The sequence below is a fragment of the Bos grunniens genome, chromosome 16 (assembly GCF_055505025.1).
Source record: "Bos grunniens cultivar Pamir isolate PY7600 chromosome 16, Bosgru_T2T1.0, whole genome shotgun sequence".
Lineage (NCBI taxonomy): Eukaryota > Metazoa > Chordata > Mammalia > Artiodactyla > Bovidae > Bos > Bos grunniens.
Window position 1 is genome coordinate 22,852,987 of NC_141180.1, and position 27,926 is coordinate 22,880,912.

The following is a 27,926-nucleotide window of genomic DNA, read 5'->3' on the forward strand; positions in this document are numbered from 1 at the left end:
AGACCCCGAGGGAAGGCATCCTTGTCCTTTATTCTTTCTTCCCTGGCCCATTCCAGCCTTTATGAGAGCTTTCTATTTGCTTCTCTGCTGCTCCACATCTTCTTAGAGCTAGAGAGAATCCCGGACAAACCTGCTAATGGGTTTTCTTTCTATAATTCCAACCAGGGACTCAGAGCAGCATCGAGTCTTCTTATTCATCCCCTGTCCTGGGTCAAAAACCTTTCCCTCTCCTCAAGTACTCAGTTCTGTCCCAGACCCTGGCTCTCAGCTCCTAACCTCAGATCTGACTTAGCAAAATCAAAGCTATGCAGCACAGGCTCCCTTTCCTTCCTTCTATCTACTTTGAGTCTGTCCTCGTCATTACCCTGCCTCACGCCTGTCTTCGAAATAGCTGTGTTCTTCTCAGTGCTAAAGCTAAATTCCCTACCTTAATCCATCATTCCAACTCTTCTTACTTTCTAAGCACCCTTGCTGTCCAATCAACTATTTCTTGCATTGTTTGTATCCAGACACCTTCTGTCCTTTATTCAAATGTCAAATGATCCCTTGACCTTATTATTGCTCCCTTTTATTTTTCTCATTTACTTTCTTAAGGAAAATATCTACAAATTTTGTCTCTGCTTTTATTGTCAGTTAATTTCTTCATGAAGACTATTGATGCTGGTTTTATAATTATTACCTTGAAACTATGCTTGGTGATTCTTTTATTTTTCCTCTTTCTAATATAGATGGACACCACACACACATGCTTGCTTATTTATAATCATCAAAATCATGCATTAATTTTTTTTCTTGAGAGTTTACTGTGTGTTGGGTTCTGCTAAGAATTGAATATACCATTGAGGAGGGAGGTAGGAGAGGGGTCCAGGATGGGGAACACATGAACACCCATGGCTGATTCATGTCAATGTATGGCAAAACCCACTACAATATTATAACTTAATTAGCCTCCAATTAAAATAAATTAATTAATTTAAAAAATTAATGCAGATACCATAAGGAGTAGACTTGCAAGGCTCCTGCCCTCAAGGTATAAACAGTCTGATGAGGAAGGAAGGCACTAGAACAAACAAGAAAACAAACTCAAAACAGAGTACTTATGGGTTGTGAAAATACCGTGAGGGAAAAGAAAGGGCTAACAGAGAACAACTGAAGTGAGGGGAGGAGATGGGTAACTTGAAATCTGAGGTCTCTGCGGCTGTGTTCCCATTGAAACTGAGAGATGAGGAAGCAGCAGCCAGTTGAGGATGAGGTACAAGGCTCTGTAGGACTAGCATTCCCTGGATGGTCTCCTGGGGAGAGAAAAGCCTGGCCCCCTGTAGGAACTGTCAGGGTCCACGACTCTGGTGTAACAAACGAGGAGAGGCTGTGGAAGAAGTTGGGGAGGTAGGGAAAGGTCAGGGTCGCCCTGAGGGGCCAATCAGGACTTTAAAGGTTGAGATAGGATCAGATTTGTATGGAAAGATCTCCCCCAGGGCTTAGACCTCACCTTCTCAGACAGGCTGTCTTTAACCATATACACCCAAGGGCCACACTCCTTTCTTCAGAGCACTCGCATCAACTGTGATGACTATATATTCATTAGTATAAACTCATGATGCAGAACTTCACCATCTTCACTTCTGTTCACCTCTGTATCCCCAGAACACAGAACGTGGCCCATGCTAACTGCTGACTACATATATGCTGAGCAGATGAATGAATGAATGATGCTACTTCATCAGTCTTCTGTGTTATTTTCCACAGTGTAACCTCGCTGAGCCTCAATGATCTTATCTATTAATACGAAATAGAGGTAAATGGGGATAGTAAGTGATTGATCAGTCACTTGTTATTATCAACACTTGCTCTGCTCCTCCCATGGCCCCTGTTTTCACTCCCATTCTCTTTCTGTATTTCCTTCTCTTTTAAATGCCAGCCCTGCTTGTCTCGCTGCCTACTGCACATCTCGCCAGATGCTCTCAGTTAAAACTCAGTCTTTTCCCTCCCACCTCCTCATCTCTGCTTGGGAGTGCAGATGTGTCCTCATCTCATTAACCCTTCCAGCCAGGGCAGCCCAACAACTCCCCTTTGTCCCCCATAGCACCAGGGAGAATGATGTTCACGGAGGTTGTTGCAAGGGCTTTGGCATCTGAGAGCACTGAGCTGGAGCCTGGACTCTGCCAAGCATTAGCTGTGGGACTTTGCCACATGTTATTTATCTTTCCTAAGCCTCACTTTCCCCGTCTATCAAATGGGAATACTATAGGCTTCCCTGGTGGTTCAGTGGTAAAGAAGCCGCATGCCAATATTGGAGACCCAGATTCGATCTCTGGGTCGGGAAGATCCCCTGGAGAAGGAAATGGCAACCCATTCTTGCCTGGGAAATCCCATGCACAGAGGAACCTGGCAGGCTACATACAGGGTCACAAGAGTCAGATACGACTTAGCGACTAAAACACCAAACCTTAGTGCCTATATCTCAAAAGATTTTATGAGAATTAAGTGAAATGATAAATATAAAGCCCTTGGCTCATTGCCAGTAAATGTACAGTAAATGATGATTTTTACTTGCTTTATCATAAAAATTGACAAACCAAATGTCATGGATTGTTTACCGTCATTCTTACACCATTTTACCGTGATCCCAGACAGGGACCCGCCTTTCATCTGTGTCTCAGCACTCCCCATTACATCTGGCTCATCAGAGGTGCAGAATCACTGCTCGAGGAATGACTCACTTCATAAATGAAGTCCTTGATGACAGAGACTGTGTATTAAATCATTTCTGTGTCCCTTGATGGTGTTTAGCAATGCAAGTGGTTAATTCATATTTTTCAAGTAAATAAATAAAGGAATGAGTGAATGAGGGATTGCATTAATAGTGAAATGTGTTAAGTAACACGTTGAATGGAAGCAAATTAGTAGATATGAAAGGACTTTGGGGAAAGGCTAAAAGCGCTGTACTCATACTAAAGACAAGTCCTTGGTGACCATTGTGATTCTCCCCTGGTTCCCCGGCTTATTTACATTGTCAATTTCCCTTCACATAAGATCACAGAAATGGAGGAAGCTGTCTCTTCTCCTGTATATCCTCTGCCTCTCGTCTGTCACTCTGCTTTCGTGTTGTGTTGTTCACTCTCCTACCTCCTCACTGAAATGGAAGGGCTGCATCTGTGGAGGAGGAGGGGCTCCCAGGTTTGTGCCCTTCTCTTACCGGGAGGTCACACTCCACAGCAAGTAAGTGTTGAGCCGTTTTTCTTGTGCAGAGATGGATTTGCGCAGATCCATCACTAAGCTCCTGTCCTGTGCATTTGTGAGCAAAGATGGGTGTCCAGCGATATCCGGTGCAGGCTTTGCCCATAAGGCAGGAGTAGGAGAGACTAACAAGCTTTCAGGAGGATTGAACTTGAGACCCTGGCTGCATTAGCCCAGAGTGAAAAATCAACTGAGTCTGTAGATACAGTCCAGAGACAAATAAGGAAGAAAACTTACATTTAGAAAGTGACAACTGTATGTCAGTCATTGTCCTGAAACTGTGTTTATTCATTTATTCTTCTACAGCCCTAGAAGTAACAGGCAGTTACTATTATCACAATTTCACAGCGAAAGAAAGTGAGGGCTGAAAAGGGTAAGTATCTGGTCAGTTTCACACCTCTGGCAAGGAGCTCAAGTCCAGACCTTGGACTTGAAGGGGGATCTGACTCCAGAGCCCACCCACAAAATCTGAGCCTTTTGGGGTAATTTATGTGAACGACTGAAGGCCCAGATGTGTCTGCAGGAGACTCTGCTATCAGGGGCTCCTCTCCCAGGTCTGCTTTCAGTGCCCACAGAAGCTGCCAGGGGGTTAAGAGAGGTGGCAGAGAACAACTGTGAATCCTACCAGCCATCTGACCAGCCCTCGCTCGGGCTCCCAAAGGAAGTGTTGCAGTAGTGTGGCAAGGTGTGTGAGTTTGTGAATGAGTGTGTGTGTCATGAACACAGACACTTGTATGTATGCATGTGTGTATGTATGTATGGGGGTGTATCTGTATTTGTGAGTGAATTTATAAACATGAAAATCTCAATGCTGTATGTGCTATGTTGTGCTTAGTCGCTCAGTCATGTCCAACTTTGTGACCCCATGGACTGTATCCCGCCAGGCCCTTCTATCCATGGTGATTCTCCAGGCAAGAATACTGGAGTGGGTTGCCATGCCCTCCTCCAGGGGATCTTCCCAACCCAGAGACTGAACTTATGTCTTTTATGTCTCCTGCATTGTCAGGCAAGTTTGTTACTACTAGCACCACCTGGGAAGCCCATTATGTTACTAATACCTAGTAATAAACTGTTAGGAGTGGACCATCTCAAGTAGGATCTGGCAGCCTTATGGGAGGGGGGGTGTTTATCCTGGGACAGCATTGTGGGATGATCCAAAATTCAAAGTGATACATCCAGACAGTGGAACAAATGTCCCAAGCCCAGGGGCCGAACCCAGGTCTCCCGCATTAAAGGCAGATTCTTTACTATCTGAGCCACCAGGGAAACACATGAATACTGGAGTGGGTAGCCTATTCCTTTCTCCAGGGGATCTTCCCAACCCAGGAATAGAACCAGGGTCTCCTGCAGTGCAGGTGGATTCTTTACCAGCTGAGCTACCAGGGAAGCCACAATTTTGTATAATACTGTTTTAATGAAAGTGGCCCTCTAAAATCAAAATGACAATTAAAAAAACCCAAATATACACCTTATATAATTATAATGAAATTAATTCATCAATAAAGGGAATAGGAAGGAACTCAATATGCTTTGTCCCTCATTATTATTCATAAATTTAAAAAATGGGTTCCAGTGAATCCTTAGTCTAGATTGTAACTTCTGTTTTTATGGCAATCATGTTGTATAGAAAACCAAACTCATTTGTAAAGATTGACAGAGAGTATGAGTGTACATATGTTAGGTCCACAATTCTCAACCTATTGTGTGCATTAGAACCAGCTGCCTCGGAGAAGGCAATGGCACTCCACTCCAGTACTCTTGCCTGGCAAATCCCATGGATGGAGGAGCCTGGTAGGCTGCAGTCCATAGGGTCGCTAAGGACTGAGTGACTTCACTTTCGCTTTTTACTTTCATGCATTGGAGAAGGAAATGGCAACCCACTCCAGTATTCTTGCCTGGAGAATCCCAGGGACGGCAGAGCCTGGTGGGCTACCGTCTATGGGGTTGCACAGAGTTGGACACAACTGAAGTGACTTAGCCGTAGCAGCAGAACCAGCTGCCTAACTTTTAAAAAATACTGATGTCTGGCCCCACCCTAGATAGATAAATGGGAGCAACTAAAGTTTAAGAAGCATTGTGCCCATGTGTGGTATGAATCTGATGTACCCCAGAGTTTGAGAACCATTATGCCAGATAGCACTTATGAGAGATGCAGGGATAAATGAGATTCAGTAGCTATAAGCAGTGCAAGGACACCCAAAGAGGAAGACTGGTGACTTTAATACCACATGGTACATCACAGACTGTCCAATGAAAACACAGGCAAAGGAGCAGGTAATTCTTGGACATTATAGATAACATTTGCCCCCAGGCCCCCACCGGCACTTAGAAGCCAGCGGTGGGCAAGCCAGGTCAAAACACAGACAACATCCTTGTCTGTAGACCTGGTGCTAGTTGAAGAGGAGGCAAGGCATAGGACAAAATGCAGGTTCTGTGATCCATGATAACACTCACCTGTGCCCTTCCTTGCTGGCTGAGTGACCTTAGGTAACTGACTTAGCCATGCTCAACCTTTGTTTATCTTGGAAACCTGAGCATAATAACTATATAGCTGTGTGGCCCCCCAGGTAGCAGTGAAAGCGTGTGCTGATGTGTGTGCAGCACTGAACATGTGCCTGCCTGGCACGTGGTCAGTGGTCAATGAATGACAGCTACAATTTCCAACTTTTTCTGACCCACTCAAGATTTTCTCCTTCTGCTTTATATAATCTCTGATCTCAGAATATACAGGGGAACTGCAAGTCTCTAGGCCAGTTTTCCCCAACTGAGGACATATGGACTCAGCCTTCTAGGATGCTCCCTGAGTCTGCTGAAGCAGATGCTTATCCTTTCTCCCCATAAGGCAAGTGACAGGAATCAAGTTACAATGTCTTCTGCAAAACTGGGGCCCATGCCCATGTTTTCTCACTGCTGTAATTCTCTGACATGCTTTGTGTTGACAAAAAGGTTAAGTGTGGATTCTGTATTTATATGTACAGTATCTGTGTGGATATCGGTGTATGGGCTTCCCTGGTGGTTCAGATGATAAAGAATCTGCCTGCAGTGTGGGAGACCCGGGTTCTATCCCTGGGTCAGGAAGGTCCCTGGAGAAGGAGATTGCTACCCACTCCAGTATTCATGCCTGGAGAATCCCATGGACAGAAGAGCCTGACAGGGTACAGTCCATGGGGTCACATTAGCGTTCTTCACAGAAACAAAACCAATAGGATGCAGAATATAAAGAAGGATGTAAGGCACTGGCTCATGTGATTATGGAGGCTGACAAGTCCCAAGGTTTGCAGTCAGCAATCAGGAAACCCAGGAGACCCAATAGGGTAGTTGGATATGATTCCAGAGGCCTGAGATCTAGGAGAAGTGAATGATGTAGTCCTAGTTGGCTCAAGACCCAAGAAAAATCAGTGTTTAACTTTGAGCTCAAAGGCAGAAAAATTGGATGTCTCAGTTTGAAGCCATCAGGCAGAAGGAATTCTCTCTTACTTTGGGGAGGGTGAGTCTTCTAATCCTATTCAGACCTTCAGCTGATTGGATGAAGCCCACCCAGATTGTGGAGGGCCATCTGCTTTACTCAGTCTATCAATTCAAATGTTAATCCCATTCAAACATCCTCACCGAAATACACAGAATAATGCGTGACCAAATATCTAGGCACCCTGTGGCCCAGTCAAGTGGGCTCATAAAATCAACCATCACGATGTGTGTGTTTGTCTTCACTGCCACTTTTGGGGATCAAGGTTGTATTCCTGAATTCCAAAATTTGGGGGGAAAGTCACAATATGTGTTTATTATTGTGATTTTCAAAATCATTTTATATATTTCAAAATTTCTTGAGCAGAAAGCCTCTTCAAGTTTTAGAACCAACATTCCAAACAAGATGTGAGTAATAACAGCCTACATTGATTATTCAGGACTTACTATATCCAAGGTTATTATAAGGTTTTACAGATATTAGATTGCTTAATCCTGTTCAATCAGTGAGGTGGGTAGTAGTATTTGTTGAGGCAGTCCGAGTGTGAGTTAGAAAAGAATTTCCAGACATACCATATTACAGAAAGGAGTGAGTTTATTAAGAACAAAAAGCAGAGATATAGTGGGCATTGTGAGCACAGCAGGCCAACCTCCTGACAGACCAGGGAGAGTTGACAGTTTTCCTGGGTTAGTAACCAATTTTTATAGCCTCAAGACAAAGAAAATTCCTGCTGGAAGGTTGGTGTTAGGTGATTGGCCTGGGTGCTATAGGGTGTCTACTGGAGTGGGCATCTTTGCCTAACTGGAAGTCAGGGAGAGTGTTAGTGATGACCAGCGAGGGTTTTGGCAGGATTACAGAGAGGCTTGGTCAGCTTCGGAGGTGACCTTGGTTCTGGACTCTGCTTCTCTGGCCTTGGTGCACTGCCTTGCACCTGTGGCTTTGGGGGCAGGACTCAACATTGTTATCCCATTTTATTTTTTTATTTTTTTTTTTTAATAATTTTTTTTTTTATTAAGTATAGCTGATTTACAATATTATATTAGCTTCAAGTGTGGTGGTGGTGGTTTTAGTTGCTAAGTCGTGTCCGACTCTTGCGACCCCAGGGTCTGTAGCCTGCCAGGCTCCTCTGTCCACGGGATTTTCCAGGCAAGATTACTGGAGTGGGTTGCCATTTCCTTCTCCATATCCCATTTTATAAGTAAGAAAACTGAGCCACAGAGAGGCAGGATCTGTATCAGTTTTTCACCATTCTATCTTTAAATGAGATAACATGTTAAACATACACAAGCACACGTATCAATTCAGTTCAATTCAGTTCAGTCGCTCAGTCGTGTCCGACTCTTTGTGACCCCATGGACTGCAGCACACCAGGCCTCCCTGTCTATCACCAACTCCCAGAGATTACTCAAACTCAATTATGCAAAACTCAAGCACATGTATGCAAAAGAGCAAATACTGCAAAAATAAAGTTGATTAAAAATGAAAAATCAAAGATTGTTAAGCATCTGAAATGTATACACAGTTTGGTCAGCAGTATAAAGTTTTAAGTATGCTCAACTCAGGATCCCACTCTGCATCTGAAGAAACAGAGGCTCTAAGGTAGTCTCACTTGCTTGAGGTCATAATAGCAGAAGGGTGTTGAACTTGTAACTTCCATCTAGGGCTTCTCCCCTTAGATCTCATTGCTTGGCGTCCAAGGGTAAGTCAAGAAGGGATTATTCTGGACAGGAGCACAAACTGTTTCTGCCTAATTACTGGAAGGAGGGCCAAGTACTGGGCACAGGAGCGGGTGGGTGGTTGGATGTGGTGGGGCCAGCTTTTAATCTGACTTCCTCTGTTTTCCCAATTATGTAGGAAGCAGACCATTAGCTGAGGGTGAGGATGGGGGAGGAGGTGTTGGAGGTGTGAGGAGAAAGAAGGTATGAGATAATGATCTTGAGAGTGGGAGGGAGAGCAGACAGGGAAGATGTAGTTTGATCAGTAGGCAGTATGCAGAGCCCACTTGAGGTCAGTGGTGTAGGATTTAAAGGGAGACCAGTCAGCGTGGTTGCCAGCAACATTCATTTGTGCAGACACAGAAATGGAAGCCACGGGGTCATTGAGTTTAACCAGTGTTGGAGTGTTTCAGACAAGTATGATGAAGCAATGGCGGGCAAGAGAGTTGAGGTTCCTTGAAAGGGTGATTGCAATAATGGATCACAGAATTTAATTTGAGTAAAGAGGAAAGAGGGTACATGAGGTGGGTGAGGGTCAATAAAATGGTGGTTAGATGAATGCATTTTAAGGCTCAGATGGATAGAAAATATTCTGTGGGTATAGGAAGAATGAACTGGGAGGGCAGGAAGTGTTGGTCAGATATAGGGATTCCTGAAGCTGTGACCAAGGAGAGGTTGCAGATATTGGCAATCTAGGCTATGATCATGGGAGTGAGAGTGGGGGACAGGATCGTTTGAGGAGAAAAGTCGAGGCAGTGAATGGTTTGAGAATTGGAAAGATCGTTTTAATGGCTACTGAAGTCAACAAAAATTATGAAAGGAGCCAGCCTCTGAATTGTGGAGGGAGGGTGGGGGTGGGGTGGTGTTGGCATGACTAGGGCAAGTGGATAGGATCGTCTGATGGCAAAAGTCAATGACCTTAACCAAGGACCTGAGGTTAGTAAGTTGCAGTGGCAGGTTTTAACCCTACTCAGTCTGGCTCCATGGTCACATTCCAGCTGCTTTGCTAGTTACTGGGAAGTATGTTATTTTTCTGCGTAAAAAAACCTCTAAGTAAACTCATTTATCAGTTCAGTTCAGTTAAGTCGCTCAGTCATGTCCGACTCTTTGCGACCCCGTGAATCGCAGCACACCAGGCCTCCCTGTCCATCACCAACTCCATGTTCACTCAAACTTATGTCCATTGAGTCGGTGATGCCATCCAGCCATCTCATCCTCTGTTGTCCCCTTCTCCTCCTGCCCCCAATCCCTCCCAGCATCAGAGTCTTTTCCAATGAGTCAACTCTTCGCATGAGGTGGCCAAAGTATTGGAGTTTCACCTTTAGCATCAGTCCTTCCAATGAACACCCAGGAGTGATCTCCTTTAGGATGGACTGGTTGGATCTCCTTGCAGTCCAAGGGACTCTCAAGAGTCTTCTCCAACACCACAGTTCAAAAGCATCAATTCTTCAGTGCTCAGCTTTCTTCGAAGTCCAACTCTCACATCCATACATGACCACTAGAAAAACCATAGCCTTGACTAGATGGACCTTTGTTGGCAAAGTAATATCTCTGCTTTTTAATATGCTATCTAAGTTGGTTGTAACTTTCCTTCCAAGGAGTAAGCTTCTTTTAATTTCATGGCTGCAATCACCATCTGCAGTGATTTTGGAGCCCAAAAAAACAAAGTCTGACACTGTTTCCACTGTTTCCCCATCTATTTCCCATGAAGTGATGGGACCAGATGATTAATAGGTAATAAATAATGAATAAAATCACACCAATATTTCATTTTTCTTTACATGAGATTTACATACTTAAAGATAACACAGTTTGAAAAGACAGCCTGTCATCACACTTTATGTTTAAAATGTAGTGTTAGACATGAATTTTCTATTTACCAAATGGGAATATTAATTATAATGAACAATAACATTTACTGAGTTTGTTCTGTGTGGCCGGCACTGTGTGAGGTCTCTACACGCTCCCTTAACAACTCTAGGTGCTATTTTATCCTCATTTTATAGCTTTAGAAACCAGGGCTGAAAACATTAAGTCTTATCTGACAATGGACTGCGGATCTGTCCAACCCAAAACCTCATTTGCAATGTGGTCTGGTTCATTACCAAGTACGTGCTGTGTGATGGCTCTACGGTGGATAGTGAGGACGTGGCGAAGATGATGATAGAGTCTTTTATATCTGATGAGGGGACCATATTAACTAAATGTATAACATATTGATTATATTTATAGGTTCTATAAAGGAAAGTGCAGGGTGCTTTATATAACAAGGGAACATAACCTCGTCTTGGAGGGGAAGGTCTATTTTGGGAAGTAATTTTTAGGCTAGAATTAAAGAATAGTGTAAGTTACCCAAACAAATGAGAGAGGGAAACAATTCCAGGTAAAGAAACGTCTGCAAAGGCCTCCAGGCCCTCAAGTGTCCTGTAGGAACACTAGACATCATTATTCTTGTCATTTAACTTCTGATAAAGCTATAGCTTTACCAGATATCCGAGAAATCAGCCATTCCAGCCCTTATTCCTCCCAGAACTGGTGCTGATATGAAGATAGTGGCACATAATAATGTCATTTTATCATCATGGTAAATTGAGGTGTGGAATGTTTCACCCAACTGCATAGCTAGAAAACTCATTTTTACCAATTTTCTCTTCACCTTTTCTCCTGGATATCTCTCAAACTACCTTTTCCCAGAAACTTAAAAAAAAAATAAACCTCTATTCTCTTTGTTTCACTGCTCCTTCCTTGCAAATGCATTTACCTAGTTAAGAACAGGAACATTTTTCTCAAAAGCCCTCACATTGCATGTGGATATGACAACCTATACCAGAACCCCAGAGTGTTCTGACTGGCTGGGGGGAAACCTTGGAACCATGCTTCTGCCGGAAATCTAGCCTAGTGTGGGCCAGAAGCAAGCTTAAAAGGATGTGCTTTCATTTAACTATGGACACATTATTTTCATTTGTAAAATGATCTCTTTAAGGATAGGTAGAAGAATATATGAGTTCAGAAGAAGCTCCTTGTTTTTAAAAGTCCATCGTGAAATGCCTTTTTCATTATTGCCTCCAGATGAAATATTCTTTCCATACACTGAACTGTGTATGCACATTCATACATACATATATACATACATGTATTCTCTCTCACACTATCCCCTCACCTGTTCCATGTCTGTTTATTATCATCTATCTATCTCTCATCTGTATCTCTCCCCCTCATTCGTTCCCAGGTGATGAGTCCTAAGTCCTCTACAAGGAAACCCATCACCAGACAATGCTCACCAGAAACTTTCTTTTTTTTTTTTTTTTAAATTTTATTTTATTTTTAAACTTTACATAATTGTATTACTTTTGCCAAATATCAAAATGAATCCGCCACAGGTATACATGTGTTCCCCATCCTGAACCCTCCTCCCTCCTCCCTCCCCATACCATCCCTCTGGGTCGTCCCAGTGCACTAGCCCCAAGCATCCAGTATCGTGTATCGAACCTGGACTGGCAACTCGTTTCTTACATGATATTTTACATATTTCAATGTCATTCTCCCAAATCTTCCCACCCTCTCCTTCTCCCACAGAGTCCATAAGACTGTTCTATACATCAGTGTCTCTTTTGCTGTCTCGTACACCGGGTTATTGTTACCATCTTTCTAAATTACATATATATGTGTTAGTATACTGTATTTATGTTTTTCCTTCTGGCTTACTTCACTCTGTATAATAGGCTCCAGTTTCATCCACCTCATTAGAACTGATTCAAATGTATTCTTTTTAATGGCTGAGTAATACTCCATTGTGTATATGTACCACAGCTTTCTTATCCATTCATCTGCTGATGGACATCTAGGTTGCTTCCATGTCCTGGCTATTATAAACAGTGCTGCGATGAACATTGAGGTACACGTGTCTCTTTCCCTTCTGGTTTCCTCAGTGTGTATGCCCAGCAGTGGGATTGCTGGATCATAAGGCAGTTCTATTTCCAGTTTTTTAAGGAATCTCCACACTGTTCTCCATAGTGGCTGTACTAGTTTGCATTCCCACCAACAGTGTAAGAGGGTTCCCTTTTCTCCACACCCTCTCCAGCATTTATTATTTGTAGACTTTTGGATCGCAGCCATTCTGAGTGGTGTGAAATGGTACCTCATAGTGGTTTTGATTTGCATTTCTCTGATAATGAGTGATGTTGAGCATCTTTTCATGTGTTTGTTAGCCATCTGTATGTCTTCTTTGAAGAAATGTCTATTTAGTTCTTTGGCCCATTTTTTGATTGGGTCGTTTATTTTTCTGGAGTTGAGCTGTAGGAGTTGCTTGTATATTTTTGAGATTAGTTGTTTGTCGGTTGCTTCATTTGCTATTATTTTCTCCCATTCTGAAACTTTCAAGTTCCCTTCCCAGGTGGAAAGCTGGGTGGTGGATTAATCCCTAAATCGGGTCTGACTCTTGTGACCCCATGGACTGTAGCCTGCCAGGATCCTATGTCCATAGGATTTTCCAGGCAAGAATAGTGGAGTGGATTGCCATTTCCTTCTCCAGGGGACCTTCCCAACTCAGGAATCGAACCTGGGTCTCCTGCACTGCAGGCAGATTCTTTATCGACTGAGCTACCAGGGAAGCCTGGAAAGCTGGGACTAGCATTTAATCAAAAAGCAAATTTAAAAATACTCTTATCCAGAGCAGGAGTGGTCCCTTTCTGCCCTAGGAGAACAGATGTGAAGGGCTCATCCCATTGGCCATGCTGGATTCCACTCATGCAGTTGGGTCTAGGCTACATGGTGGAAGGAATGCCCAAGCAACCAGTCAAGTCAGGTCAAGGCCACGACCAACTTCTGGGCTAACCAGAAGGAAAAACTAACGGAAAAAACCCTGTGATAGCGGATATGTCTTGGGAAAGAGGAGCAAGAACTGAGGAGAGAAACTGAAAGCTTAGAAATTTCCAGTGCTTAACAAAGCCTCTGCATAAACTGTTTGGAATTATGTGAGACAGGGCAGAGAAGAAAAGGCAAAGACGAGGTTACGAATAGCTCTCAGCCTATCCAGTTTGCACGTGTGTCCCAGTGGCTGATGTCTTCCTGTGACAGTGGCTCCTCTGTGGTGCAGATTATGCCTCTGCTCAAGGTAGTGAACCCCAGATGGCTCCTGTGCTGGCCCGAGAGGACCCTGAATCTAGGCCATCTGTAGCTGCCCACACAGGAGGACCATCTTCAGGGTCTTGATTTGTCAGACTGGCGATATTGACAAACAAACAGATAAGCTCTATTCTGACTTCCAATTCTGCTAATTTTCCTAAACCAAGATGTGACTGGGTTGCCCAGCGTAAGACAGAGAATATTGCAGGCCACATTACCTAAGCTGGAGTCAAAAGGCTCAGGTTTTCTTCCAACTAAGGTGTTCAGTCTCCTGCCCCGCATCTGGCCTGATGCTATCCTTGGGTTCCGAGGTGGGTACTCTTTCCCCAAAACTAATATTGGTGTAGTCTGTTCTGTAATGCCAGCCATTCCTGGTGGGAGGCCGAGCTCTTGCCACCACGAGCAGAGGGAACCTGGGCTGGAAATGATCGTTTTGTTTGACACTCCCCATCCTCCCGGCTCTAGCCCTGGAAACTGAATGAGAGTTGAAGCTGTTTGGATGCTTCTGCTTCCCTGGCCCCAGAGACTGGTCCGGGTTCCTCATCTGATCTGAGATAGATCAAGCAGTTCTTCCATGGATTATTGTTTCCGTGGATGGGCAGTGTCTCTCTGTGGCCTGAGCTTGTAAAGACATGAGTTGGAGCTATGAGAGGCCAAGTCTCCACCATGTGCATGAGCCATTTTGAAAAAATGGTCCGATAGAGTGAGAAACAGAGAAGAGGGACAATTATTAGGGCCTCTAGACCTGTTGCCGGGCATCCCCGTGGCAGCTTCCATCTGAGCTTGGAAATGGATATGTATCTTGGGCTCACATGCAGAACGCCTAATGCAAAGACCTCTTCCTCTTTCAGTTGGTCTCAGGTAACTCAGCTCTAAGTGTTTTCAGCACTTTTAGGTCTAGCTCTTCATCACTTAGGGATTCCCAGGTGGTTCGGTGGTAAAGAATCTGCCTGCCAATTCAGGAGAGTCAGAAGACTTGGGTTGGATCCCTGAGTCAAGAAGGTCCCCTGGAGGAGGAAATGGCAACCTACTCCAGTATTCTTGCTGGAAAAATCCCATGGACAGAGGAGCCTGGCGGACCACAGTCTGTGAGGTTGCAAAGAGTCGGACATGACCGAGCACACATACTCCATCACTTCACCCTGCCTTTTCCTAGGTGGCCCCCTGTGGCCTCTCCACTCACATGCATCATTCTCCCCTCTGCTACCCCGCCACACACCGCCAACACCCAGCCCTCCCGGCGCCCAGGGTGAATGATCTGCCGCTGCCAGGACCACTTAGCTTATCTACTCCAGTCCCATGCCTCCTCCTTTTTACTCATTCCCTGCTATTTGTCTGGGCGTTCGTGTGTTTCTTCAGAAAGACTATAGATTCCTTTGAGAGCAAGAATCTCTTTATGCCGACTCCCGTTGCCTAGTATCACAGTTCACACACAATAGGCCCTCCATAAATATTTGCTAAATAAATCAAATAAGAATCCCCATCTCCCTGACAGATCATCCCTGACTCAAGGGAAGGAAAGAAGTCAATTCTCTTTTCCTTCCTCGCTGAAGCAATTTGCAGACTCTCTGATTCCTCTTCCTCTCTCACAGCGTGTCCTTCTCCTCTCTGCATCTCAGGTCAGTGCTGTAGAGTCCCTGTGAAGTGGGGCCCGGATGGGAGGTGGGAGTGGGGTCTGTCTCCCACACGCATCGTTGGCTCCTCTCCAGACAACACAAATACATTTACAAGCTGAGTTAAAGCCTGGTGTGGTACTGTGTTTGCCTCTGAAGGGAAGACACTGCTTCCTCATTAAAAGCTTGGGAATCTCCTTTTTGTAGTATTTATATTGGATTCAGGTAACTAGTACATTTCACTTATGTAACAGATGCTGGTATGGCACTCACTGAATGCCGGACGCTGTTCGGAACGCTTTAATCATAGTAACTAGTTCCACCTCATGACAGCCTTGCCAGGTTGATAAAGTTATTACTCTCAGCCTCATTTCACAGATGAGGAAATGGGGACACAGAATGATTAAGGGACTTGGTCAAGGTCACACAGCAATTGATCGCTAAGCTGGAATTGGAATAGGCAGGCCAGAACCCACGGCCTACCCACTATGTCCTGCTGCCTGTCCCTGTGAACAGGGTGGGGTCCAGATGGCGCGTCTGAGTTGCCTGTTTTGACACTCCGGACTCTTGAGAGCAGGAAGTCTCTTTGCCCTGACTATCTGACAGCACGTCAACGTGTGCTTAATCAATGTTTCTGGGCTCACTGATTCTTTACCTATGGCTTGAATACAGGTTTATTTATATTATTCTATGTATTTAATTGTCCACGCTGTAATCAATGCTAGTCTAAAATTTGGCTCCACAAAATATATTTCAAACAACCAAGGAATCATGCCAAGAATTAACGCTAATTACACACTATACCCATTTTGAGTACTGGAGATGACTTGAAGGCAAAACGTGTGTTGTTTAAAATTATTCAACTGATAGTAAATAAAATATGATTTTGTCCAAAGGAGAGAGAAAGTTGCAGGTCCCTTTTCTCTTTTTATTGCCTTCTCTAGGTATCTAGAATCAGATGGGACATTTTTTTCCCCTAATTTTTAGTCTTTTTCTTGAATTAGTACATATTTTTTAGCTGCTCTTAAGCCACACTTACTGTTCAGCAAAAAAGAATCATATTCAAACCCCACTCTGTGGCTTTACCTCCAATGAACAAAACAAACATGAAAAACACACGTGGGCTATTTATTTGATGCAGGGGTTATTCATAGGATGGTGTCTGGATACCTTTTGGAGCCAATTCTAGTTGCCTCAGGGTATTCCTAAGTTGAATTCCAGGAATAAAGTGTTTATAAATAATGAGCATAAAAAAGGAATGCACTCATCCCAGCCACTCCTTTATAGAGACCCAGTGGCCTTACTTTGCAGCTACCAACTCCTTCAAGTAGTTAATTGGTTAGCTGGTTGGGTTAAGTTGGTGTCTCAACCCTATCGGACCCAACACTCTATTTTATGACAAATTTAACTTTTTTTAATCTGTAAATGAAATCATATATAATAAAGTCTAAATAAATAAAAATTTAAAATAATATGAAGTGGTTCAGTTCAGTTCAGTTGCTCAGTCGTGTCCGTCTCTTCATGATCCCATGAATCACGGCATGCCAGGCCTCCCTGTCCATCACCAGCTCCCGGAGTTCACTCAGACCCATGTCCATCGAGTCAGTGATGCAATCCAGCCATCTCATCCTCTGTCATCCCCTTCTCCTCCTGCCCCCAATCCCTCCCAGCATCAGAGTCTTTTCCAATGAGTCAACTCTTCGCATGAGGTGGCCAAAGTACTGGAATTTCAGCTTCAGCATCATTCCCTCCAAAGAAATCCCAGGGCTGATCTCCTTCAGAATGGACTGGTTGGATCTCCTTGTAGTCCAAGGGACTCTCAAGAGTCTTCTCCAACACCACAGTTCAAAAGCATCAGTTCTTCAGTGCTCAGCTTTCTTTACAGTCCAACTCTCACATCCATACATGACCACAGGAAAAACCATAGCCTTGATTAGACGGACCTTTGTTGGCAGAGTAATGTCTCTGCTTTTGAATATGCTATCTAGGTTGGTCATAACTTTCCTTCCAAGGAGTAAGCGTCTTTTAATTTCATGGCTGCAGTCACCATCTGCAGTGATTTTGGAGCCCCCAAAAATAAAGTCTGACACTGTTTCCACTGTTTCCCCATCTATTTCCCATGAAGTGATGGGACTGGATGCCATGATCTTCGTTTTCTGAATAATTAAAAGAGAAGTGATAATAAATAATTTATAGTAATGTAGCTATTTTAATGTATAAATTCTCTGCAGTATTACAATAGGAGAAATAAAGTTGACAGACATTTGCATGTCAAATGTAGACATGTAGACTCTACTAATGTAGGGTCCCCATAATATAAAATGTGAAGTAATATGTAATACACAATATATATAAGAGCAATTGGGTTGATGTAGACATGCTGTATTGGTGACTCAAAGACCATGAACAGCACTGCAAACAATGATGTGATTTTCCCAAACTATGAACCAATCTTGGCAAAATTTCCGAGTAATCTTGTATAATCTTCTCTTAATTTACATGGCAGTTATACACCTAGACAATTCATCTTATATTAAAACAGTACAAGCTGCTTTGTGCTTGTGGGTAAATGGAGTTAGTGTCTAGGCTGAGATAATAATAAGCAGGTTTTTACCTATGTAAATGTGCAGCAAGACATTCAAAAGTTTGCAGGGCCTGGGGGAATTTTTTGTCATGCAGGGCTGTCCTGAACACTGGACAGCCTTCTAAATTCGAGACTTCTAAATGCCCTTTAAAGAATTCACCTGCAATGCTGGAGACCCCGGGTCGATTCCTGGGTCAGGAGATCCACTAAATCAGGAAGATCTTGGGTCAGGAAGATCCACTGGAGAAGGGATAGGCTACCCGCTCCAGTATTCTGGCCTAGAGAATTCCATGGACTGTATAGTCCATGGGGTTGCAAAGAGTCAGACACTACTGAGCGACTTTCACATGCTAAATGCCAGTAATATCCTGCAGTCATTGTGTCATTCAATGACGATTGCCCTAAATTTTCCCTAAATGCCCTCTATTGTTGACACCATTGACAACAACTGGGTTAATTCCTAGTGTTGGATTTAGTCTCAAATGATTATGTCAATTTATTCTCCTGACTTTCTGTAGTCCTTGAAAGCCAAAGGCACGTCTGCAGTAAAATCCTCAGTAGTTAGGTTATTGGTTGGTATGATTGGTTATACATGGAGACTGTACATTCCATGAGAGCAAGGGCCCAGTTCACTCTGTACCTAGTACATACCTAGTATCCACATGAGGCTGGGCTTTATAAGTCTTGCTGGAAGGAGTAAATAATTTGGGAGTTGGACATCTGGGTTAACATAGAGATATATGCTATTGAAAAGAAATAGTTTTGGTAGTTTCAAGTATATGCGACATCCAAATGCTAGGGTGCGTGTGCATGCTTAGCTGCTTAGTGTTTGAACCCTTGTCTCTTAGTCTCCTGCATTGGCAAGTGAGTTCTTTACTACAAGCTCCACCTTGGAAGCCCACTCACTAGAGACACTGGTGAAAAGAAAGTGTTAGTCGCTCAATCGTGTCTAACTCTTTGCAACCCATGGACTATAGCCCGCCAGGCTCCTCCGTCCATGGGATTTTCCAGGTAAGAATACTGGACTGGGTTGCCATTTCCTTTTCCAGGCGATTGTCCCAACCCAGGGATTGAGTCTCCCACATTGCATGCAGATTCTTTACTGTCTGAGCCACCAGGGAAGGTAGTTAAGTCTTATTCAAAAATACCATGGTTGTTTCTGGTTGAATGAGTGACATGGTAATGATTGAAACCATCTGGGACCTGTCAAAAACCCAGAACCTTCAAGTCATTTTGAGGGGAAGGGAGCATGATGAGAACCCACTATGAGCTGTGGCTTTGGCCTAAAAGGTTTGCTTCATCTTCATGGTGTCTATGAAGCCACTATTAACAATCCTGTTTTTGAAAATGATAAAATTAGACTCAACAAGGCAAATAATCACCCAAAGGCAAACAGCTGACTCAACAGTAGAACAGAGTTTGAACCCAGAACTGTCTGATTCCGGAGGCTTTGTCTTTCCAAGAAATCATACTCCCCCTGTTTCTTCAGTGAGACAAAGCTACTGCTGCTGCTAAGTCACTTCAGTCGTGTCTGACTCTGTGTGACCCCATAGACGGCAGCCCACCAGGCTCCCCCATCCCTGGGATTCTCCAGGCAAGAACACTGGAGTGGGTTGCCATTTCCTTCTCCAATGCATGAAAGTGAAAAGTGAAAGTGAAGTCGCTCAGTCATGTCCGACTCTTAGCGACCCCATGGACTGCAGCCTACCAGGCTCCTCCATCCATGGGATTTTCCAGGCAAGAGTACTGGAGTGGGGTGCCATTGCCTTCTCCGGAGACAAAGCTAAGGCTCTGTTAAATCTATACCTGTTGCTAAGTCACTGAAGGGCCATAAATTCTGGCTATGATATTATTATAATTTTTTTCTCTACGGAGTTCCAATTGTCATGTCTATTAAATTCCACTTTTCTGGTGGGTCAGTGATTTTTGGATTGATACTGTTCTTAATTGAGTGCCAGCATTCTGTGTCTTGTGAACTCACATTAGTGGGATTCTTGAGAACCCGGACTAGGTCCCCTCTGTCTTTGGGTCTCCAGAACCTTGGCATGGTACTAGGCACAGAGTGGACATTCGGGGAATGTTTGTTGATTGACTTTAATTGTGTGCTGTTTCTCCTTTCAGGCCTTGGCCTTACACAATATTTCAGCGAGGCTTTGACCTGGTTTTGGGAGAACAGCCTTCTGATAAAATATTCAGGTAAGTGGTTGCCTAGGGATGTGCTTACATAGGGATGTGCAAGCCCCACATCCCACTGAACTTTCTTTCCTAGTGGTAATTTATAAAATGGGAAACACATGTAGTCATTCTACCCTTCCAGTAAGAGGAACCCTTGCCCCCTTCATCCAGTGAGAGCGTGGAGTGCGTGGAGGATGAATGGATCCTGTTGAGGTCCTGGCTTCCTTCCTTGCCTGCTCTGGAACCCCCACTCTTGGAACCCCCTGATTCCACACTTGTTAAACAGAGCTGCGTTGCATGCCAGGCTCTATTGTTGTGAAGAATACATGAGATAATGCGGGGAAAGCCCCCAGCAAGGGAACTGGCAAAGAACAAGCAATTAATGTTAGTTTTTGCCTCTCCATTTTGCATCTAATTTGCACCTTCCACATAAAGCCTTAAGTTGTTTAGAACAAACCCCTCCCACCTCTGCCTCTGTCCTTTCTCAGCCATACTTCATTATTATTTTCTTTAATCTACCACCTTCCTCGTCGAATTGGATGTTTCCAGTCTCTCCCAAATTTCTACCTACATACCTGGGAATGGTACGTATTAGACAAGTCAGCAGGCAGAGGAAGAATTTGGGTGCCAGCCATGAACTATGGGATTTTCATAGAGTCTAATTCCCACCAGACCTTAGCTGGAACACAAGTCTATCTCCAGGCTAAGACTGTATCTTCCATTTATTCTGTCAGTCTATTTTTCACTCAATGTGCATCTGCTGAGTATCCAGTAAGTGCCAGAGATTGTGCTTGTGCTGCCCGTGCGGACATGAGTGCACCTCCCTTCGTGAACAAGTCCTCTGGGAGAGGCATAAATAGTCCTGCCCAAGTGTCTGATGTCAGAGGAGCAATAGCTACTGCATGGCATGTTAGAGGAATGACATGCAAAGAGAAAACTTGCTTCCTGTTCACTGCGGTCAGAGGGTGTGTACAGAGTCTTGCCTATTCCCTGCCCCAGCCCCCACTATCAGCCAGTCCCAGCCTTGATGCTAATCTTTCTCCTGTATTTGCCTCCTCGAGCTGGCTCCTCTGCCTCAGCTTCTCCTGCTCCTTCTCTCTGTCTGGGATAGACTGGGCTTGGCCACTGCCACGCTCTCCTAAAGCAACTTTCTAGCTGGGAGTCCAGATTCACAGAACCGCTTTCTCCCAGAGCCTTCCCTGCCCTTTTCTCTTCCGAGTGTCTCTCCTGGGACAGGCTGGGTTATATTAATGGCCTTGGCCGCAGGCGGCTTTTGAGGATTTGTTCTACAAGAGATGTCAGCTGTATTCCTTAGACTATGACTCAAGCATTTAAACTTTCCAACAATGATTTATTATCGGGCTGACTCTTTTTTTCCTCCCATTTTCCTACCACTTGTCTGTTGGGACCTTCGAAAGGTGATAAAGATAAGGCAGATGGGGAGTCTGGTGGGGGTTGATTAACATGGATAAGTTCCCACTCCCCTAAAAGTCAGAAAAACTAGGGCCTCCATGAAATTGCTGTTAGAGAAGAACCTGCACAAAAATCGTGTTTCTATCCCCACAAGCACCATCTGTTCAAATTTGTTAGGTACCAACTGGATGTGATACCCACTTACGACAGAAGGAGTCAGTTGTGTGGTTTGACCCATGCGGTCAACTATCTCAGAAGTCGGTGGGTTAATCCATAAGTGATTAATCATTTTGATCCTTAACAAGACAGTAACTAGGCTCTCAGATGAGAACATTGGGTCATGATCTCCTTATTTCAGATACTTAGAATTTTAATCAGAACCTTCTGTGATCTGAGTAAACCAACTACCAGTGGCCACTCTGGAAAATTCTGTGATCTGGTCAGTGACTACAATTTCTTGCTGCTGCTACTGCTGCTGCTGCTAAGTCGCTTCAGTCGTGTCCGACCCTGTGCAACCCCATGGACGGCAGCCCATCAGGCTCCCCTGTCCCTGGGATTATCCAGGCAAGAACACTGGAGTGGGTTGCCATTTCCTTCTCCAATGCATGAAAGTGAAAAGTGAAAGTGAAGTCGCTCAGTCGTGTCCGACTCTTCACGACCTCATGGACTGCAGCCTACCAGGCTCCTCCATCCATGGGATTTTCCAGGCAAGAGTACTGGAGTTGGGTGCCATCATCTCCTCTGACAATTTCTTAAAGGAGCTAAATAACTATTTACTTGGTACTCTGTTCACTTATGATATAGAATTTTGACACATAAACTGCATATGTGATATAGAGTCTCGGTGGGACCAGGGCATGAGTGTTTTGTAAAAACACCACGGTAATTCCAATCTGTACCTGGGATTGAGAAACACTGGCCTGGAGCTTCTCCAATCCATTGCATCAATTCACAATGACTTTCCACCTCCAAATTTGTATATATACTGACTTTACTATGTATTTGTCAATTATTTATTTCATGGTTATTTCTAATTTGTGTATTTGCTTCTCCAATGAAATGGTTGTCGTCCTGAAGGGAGGGGAGTACCTGTTATGGTTTTAAATATTTACTATCTGGCACACCATTTTGAACAAGCATGTGTGCACTCAGTCACTCAGTTGTGTCCAATTCTTTTCGACTCTATGGACTGTAGCCTGCCAGGCTGCTCTGTCCATGGAATTTTCCAGGCAAGAATACTGGGGTGGGTTGCCATTTCCTACTCCAGGGGATCTTCCCAAGCCAGGAATAGAAACCACATTTCTTGTATCTCTGTATTGGCAGGTGGATTCTTCACCACTGAATCACCTGGGAAGCCCTTTGAACATATAGGTGGTGGTTGAGTCACTAAGTCATGTCTGACTCTTGTGACCCCATGGACTGTAGCCTACCAAGCTCCTCTGTCCATGGGATTCTCCAGTCAAAAATATTGGAGTGGGTTGCCATTTCCTTTTCTAGGGGATCTTCCTGACCCAGGATTCAAACCCAGATCTTCTGCAATGCAGGCAGATTCTTTACCAACTGAGCTACAAGGGAAGCCCTTTGAGCAAGTAGGTTTTCAGTAAATATCTGTAGATGATCATTTCAAGTATTTCCTAATTAGATTGAGAAAAGGCCTTGAAACCTAACCTTGGTAATCTGTAATCCCAAAGAATGCCTTAGAAGGGGTCCAAGCTAGACTCACAGGGTCCAGGGGAGCCCTGAACCTCCAGGATGCGTCTCCTCAGCCAACCTTCCTGGTGCTGAAGATGGTCTTTCTGTGGTAGCTAGGATCCCTCTATTCCACTAGATCCTCTGGTGGCAGGGGTGAGTACAGACCAAATTTTTCTCTTGAAGACTGTCCTCCCAAGTCTGTACTTGCATTCCTTGGAATAAGACCTCCTTCTGGAATGGCCTGCTCTAGGAAAGGGTGGAGACGCCAGGCTAAGAGCGACTTTTCAGTTTTCCCACATTCTGTTTCATGCCAAGCCACAGCGAGAGCACAGGCTTATTCCGTCCAGTGCTTTCTGGCAAACATTTGCTTCTGGACAGAAATTTCAAGTGCCAGTTCAACAGGGCCATGTGCAGGGCTCAATCCACAGCTGAGCCATCAACTGTGCTGGTCACCACCAACTGTCATGCGAGAAGACCCAACCTGGGAAAGCATTCCAGATGTTCACCCAACTTCTGTTTGGTGGCTTTTTGAAGTCCTTCCTGCCAAATCCACATGGATGAGGGACAGATGAGATTTTAGAAAGCAGCTTTTCTCTGACAGTTTGTTCTATATTTGGATTTTGGAGTCACTCAGTAGATTTTGCAGATAAAAGAAAACTTCAGAATTTCATAGGCATGAGCCAACATGGGCTGGAAAGCGGCTGTGAGCAACACTTGAGAATCAGGCTATTGCCCATCTTTCCCACTTAAGGAGAGGTGACCTTGGGAGGTTGCTAAACTTCTTAAAACATTAGTCGACGCCTTGGTAGAATGGGAGAAAATGACTAATCTCAGAGGGCAGCGGTGAGGATAAATCACACAGTCCTACAGAGCACCTGCTTTAGAAAGTTCTCAATAAACGTTGGTCTCTCCCCACACCTGACTTTGCTTCACCTACAGGACTTCTTCACCTTGACCCTACCAGAGAGTGGAGGTTTTCTTATTAACTTGGTAGAGTGTCATGTTTCAGAAGCTGCTGTGCATTCAGGAAGATCTTTATCCTATCAAATCCAGATCCATCTCAACCATTAAATGTATTCAAACAGAGCGATTAACCCATATCCTATTTTAAATGAACAAGAATTTCCACCACCGCCTCTATCTTTAAATTGGGAAATTGGGATTATATCCGCTAGCAGCCTGTTCAAACTAAAGAACATAACTAAATCTCCTGTTGATCAGTCAGTAAATATTCATGGAGTGACCTTCCTGGGTCAGAAATTATGTTTGGCAGTGGGGAATACAAAGATGACAAAGAACTGTCCTCTGCCATCCAAGAGAGAATGTTTGTATGAATGGTGATGGACATGTGAAAAGGTGGGTATAGATCAGCATCTCAGGGTGATAAAGTGCCATGTGCAGAAGAGAGTCCCTTACTCAGCCTAAGAGTGTGAAGGCCCTGGAGAGCTTTCAGGAAGAGGTGGGGCCTTAACTGAGTCTTAAAATGAGTCTGGCAAAGGAGAGGAAAGAAAATTCAGAAAGGAGGATTAAGAGCAAAGGCAAAGAGATGAGAAAATCAGGACAACTTTAGGAGCCATAGTCCAATTGCATTGTAGGAACAGAAAGTTTGAAGCGATTTTGGTGACAGAAGCCACTGGAGACTGACATCTTTGGAGATGTGGACTGAGTTCTGTGGTTTAAAGTAAAGGGTTAATCGCTGAGTCATGTCAGGCTCTTTATGACCCCACCAGGCTCCTTTGTGCATGGAATTCTCCAGGCAAGAATACTAGAGTGGGTTGCCATGCCCTCCTCCAGGGGATCTTCCAACCCGGGACTGAACCCAGGTCTCCTGCACACACGCATACACCCACCAAATGCCCTCCCCAAGCATGTGTGTGTGTGTATAGGAGGGGTGTGTGTGTGTGTGTGTGTGTGTGAAGGAGCTGGCATACTTTCACCAGGCACAATTTCACAGAAGAGTGGGGTGGTGGGTCTCTTCTTCTGTCCCCCTAGTAATGGGCTTCCCTCATCTGGTGCAGACAGCTCCCTCACAGACATCACCCCCCCATTGCCTCTGGTTCCCATGGGTAGGGAGAACTGAGTGCCTCCTTCAGAGCAAAAGCATCTCTGCTATTTCAGTGCTGCCTAATGCAGAGGTGCCCCCACAGGTCAGAGAAGTAGGGCCCTGAGAGTCAGGCTGGGAATCAGGGAGAAACCTCCCCAATCCTGCCCCAAACCCACGTGCTCAGTGGTTTTGCCCCCCACCCACCCTGGGCCCCTGCTTTCTCTTCTTTCAGCTCCTCTACTACCCAGGTCTGTCCTTCAGGGAGTGGATGAAAAAGCATGGGGCTTAGTTACTAAGTAACTCATGAGCCTTGGGCCGTGGGGATTCTCTGTGGCCCACATCCTAAGCAGGGCTACATGTCTCGTAAAAGATCTCACGTCATCAGTCTGCTTTCCTAGCATCTCAGGCAACCTGGAGCGGCAGAGGTTGGCGGGGGCGGTGGTGGAGAGAGGAGCGTGTGGGTTAGGGGAGAGAAAGGAGTGGGACCTGCAGTGGTGCTCAGCGACCAGCATGCTAATGGAGCCGGTGCTGGTTCTGTTTAATTGTACACATCCTTCCATTGTTCCACCCTCCACATTAAGTGGGAAGGGGACGCCAGACTGCCACAGCCTCCTGATATCCCACCCACACTGGCTTTTATCCCAGGGACTATTTTTGACTGTGAACACAGAGCATTTGAATGCCTTTGGAATCAAATGAATGAATAAATAAACAAATACTCTCTCATGGTTTCCTTAAGCTCTCCCGTGAAATGCTGATTGATTCCTTTATTCCTTTTAGCCCTTGTTATAGGAAAAAAAAAAAATCTTCCTTGCCTCCAGAGGGTTAGCACCATTAGCTAGGGGTGTGGGTAGAGAGAGAGAGCAGAGAATACATCTAGGCTTGCCTTGTTCATCTTCTTCTCTCCCCCTGGGAGGCTCCTGGCTTCAATTGTTTCTGCTCCCATCTCACAGAAGCCAGAAAAAGGGAGTTTGCTTCTTTCCTTTCCTTGGTAGGGTTCCTCTAGGCACAGAGAGAAAGCATCGCTACCAGTGTGGGTGTGCAATTTGAGGGATGGGAATGGTGGGAGGCCGGTGTGTCTTTTCAATTAAAATGCTTCCAGTTATATCTGACTTAAGATCAGGGAGAAGACAATGGCACCCCACTCCAGTACTCTTGCCTGGAGAGTCCCATGGATGGAGGAGCCTGGTGGGCTACAGTCCATGGGGTCGCTAAGAGTCAGACACGGCTGAGCGACTTCACTTTCCCTTTTCACTTTCATGCACTGGAGAAGGAAATGGCAACCCACTCCAGTGTTCTTGCCTGGAGAATCCCAGGGACGGGGGAGGCTGGTGGGCTGCCGTCAATGGGGTCGCACAGAGTCGGATACGACTGAAGCGACTTAGCAGCAGCAGCAGCAAGATCATGGAAGCCAGCTTCAAATCTGAAGGAAACTGGAACTCGATGTCTTATGGTTTGAAGAAGAGACACTTTTAGCAGCTGGCGAGTGGATAACATGTTGAGCTCTCCAATGGTCTGGATGCGTGAGCAGGGGTCAGCCTCTCTGCCTCCATCAGACTCAATTATCTCATCCATAAAATGGGAATACGCTCTCCTTTTTGGAGAGGACTACAAGGGTTGAGAAGGAAGCAGCTGGAGTTAGGGTGCCAGGTCCTCCGGTGGTGTTTATCCCCCAGCCCTAACCAGGTGGTGTTGGGTGTCCCTGCAGATTCACCTACACGCTTGGGGAGGGCATGTGGCTGCCGCTCAGCAAAAGCTTTGTGATTCCACCTGCTGAACTGGCCATCAACCCATCAGCAAAGTGTAAGACAGACATGACAGTGATGGAAGATGCTGTGGAGGTCCGGTGAGTCCAGCCTCGGGCCCGAGGCACGCACTGAGTTTGGGAGGCTGGGTGAGAAACTACCCGAAGGTTCCGAGCGCTGGGAGAGGAATCAAGCTGGAAGGAGAAGCTGGCAGGCTGCCTTCCGCTTCCCCAGATGCAGTGCCAAGGTCTACTCTATCTGGGTCAATATTGCACACCGCAAGGCTGATGCACCGAGAGAGGACATAAAATGAGAGTTTGTAAGCACTTCCTACGGCCCCTCAGGACTGACAGGCAATAAAATGTTAATTTCTTTGCCTGAGTTTAGACCTCCTTCTTTGACCAGGTGTTACTGCCTTGGCTTATTTCCCAGAGATGGAGAACGTCTATAATTTGTTAGTTCAAGGCTCCAAGACTGGTTGATCTTTAGTATTTGTAAGAGAGAGTGAGACGTGATCTGGTCGGCCAGACAGGAAAGTGGGATGTGAAGCTACCTGTTGCACCTGGCGTCCCCTGACCTCCTCCCACCTCCTGCCACTTCTTCCCACAGAGAGGAGCTGATGACCTCGTCCTCCTTCGACAGCCTGGAGGTCCTCTTAGACTCGTTTGGACCAGTCCGTGATTGCAGCAAGGACAATGGGGGCTGCAGTAAGAACTTCCGTTGCATCTCAGATCGCAAACTGGATTCGACCGGCTGTGTGGTACGTCTGCCCTGTTGAGCTTGTAATTTCAGAAAGTGGGGCCACAGGATAAGACACAATGAAGATAGAGGTGGAAACATATTGTGAGTAAAACAGAGGGTCGAGAGTGATTCCTCCCTAGCTTTAACTACTGTCTAGTCTATGTTATGAATTTTCTTTTGACAGAGCTAAGGAGCTAATTAGAGGTATTTATGCAGAGCTAATCTAGAGGTATTTATGCAGCACCTACTGTGTGCAACTATCCAAGGAAAATGTCATGAACTGTGTAGCATGGTTCTTTCTTTCTTAATAGTCTTGCACTCTAGTTGATGAGCGATATCCTCAAACAATTTGAGAACTAATTAACTGCTCAATGGTA

At 44.9% G+C, this 27,926-nt stretch overlaps 1 protein-coding gene across 3 annotated transcripts in view; it reads left to right on the plus strand.

Annotated features, from left to right (window-relative positions):
- Window positions 1-27,926, plus strand: part of ASTN1 (astrotactin 1) — a 356,585-nt gene that overhangs the window by 213,662 nt on the left and 114,997 nt on the right. For all 3 annotated transcript variants that reach the window (XM_086342418.1, XM_086342419.1, XM_086342420.1), the window contains exons 9-11: window positions 19,861-19,935; window positions 26,772-26,909; window positions 27,418-27,568. In XM_086342418.1, coding sequence (XP_086198544.1) covers window positions 19,861-19,935; window positions 26,772-26,909; window positions 27,418-27,568 — 364 coding nt within the window. The remainder of the gene's footprint in view (window positions 1-19,860; window positions 19,936-26,771; window positions 26,910-27,417; window positions 27,569-27,926) is intronic.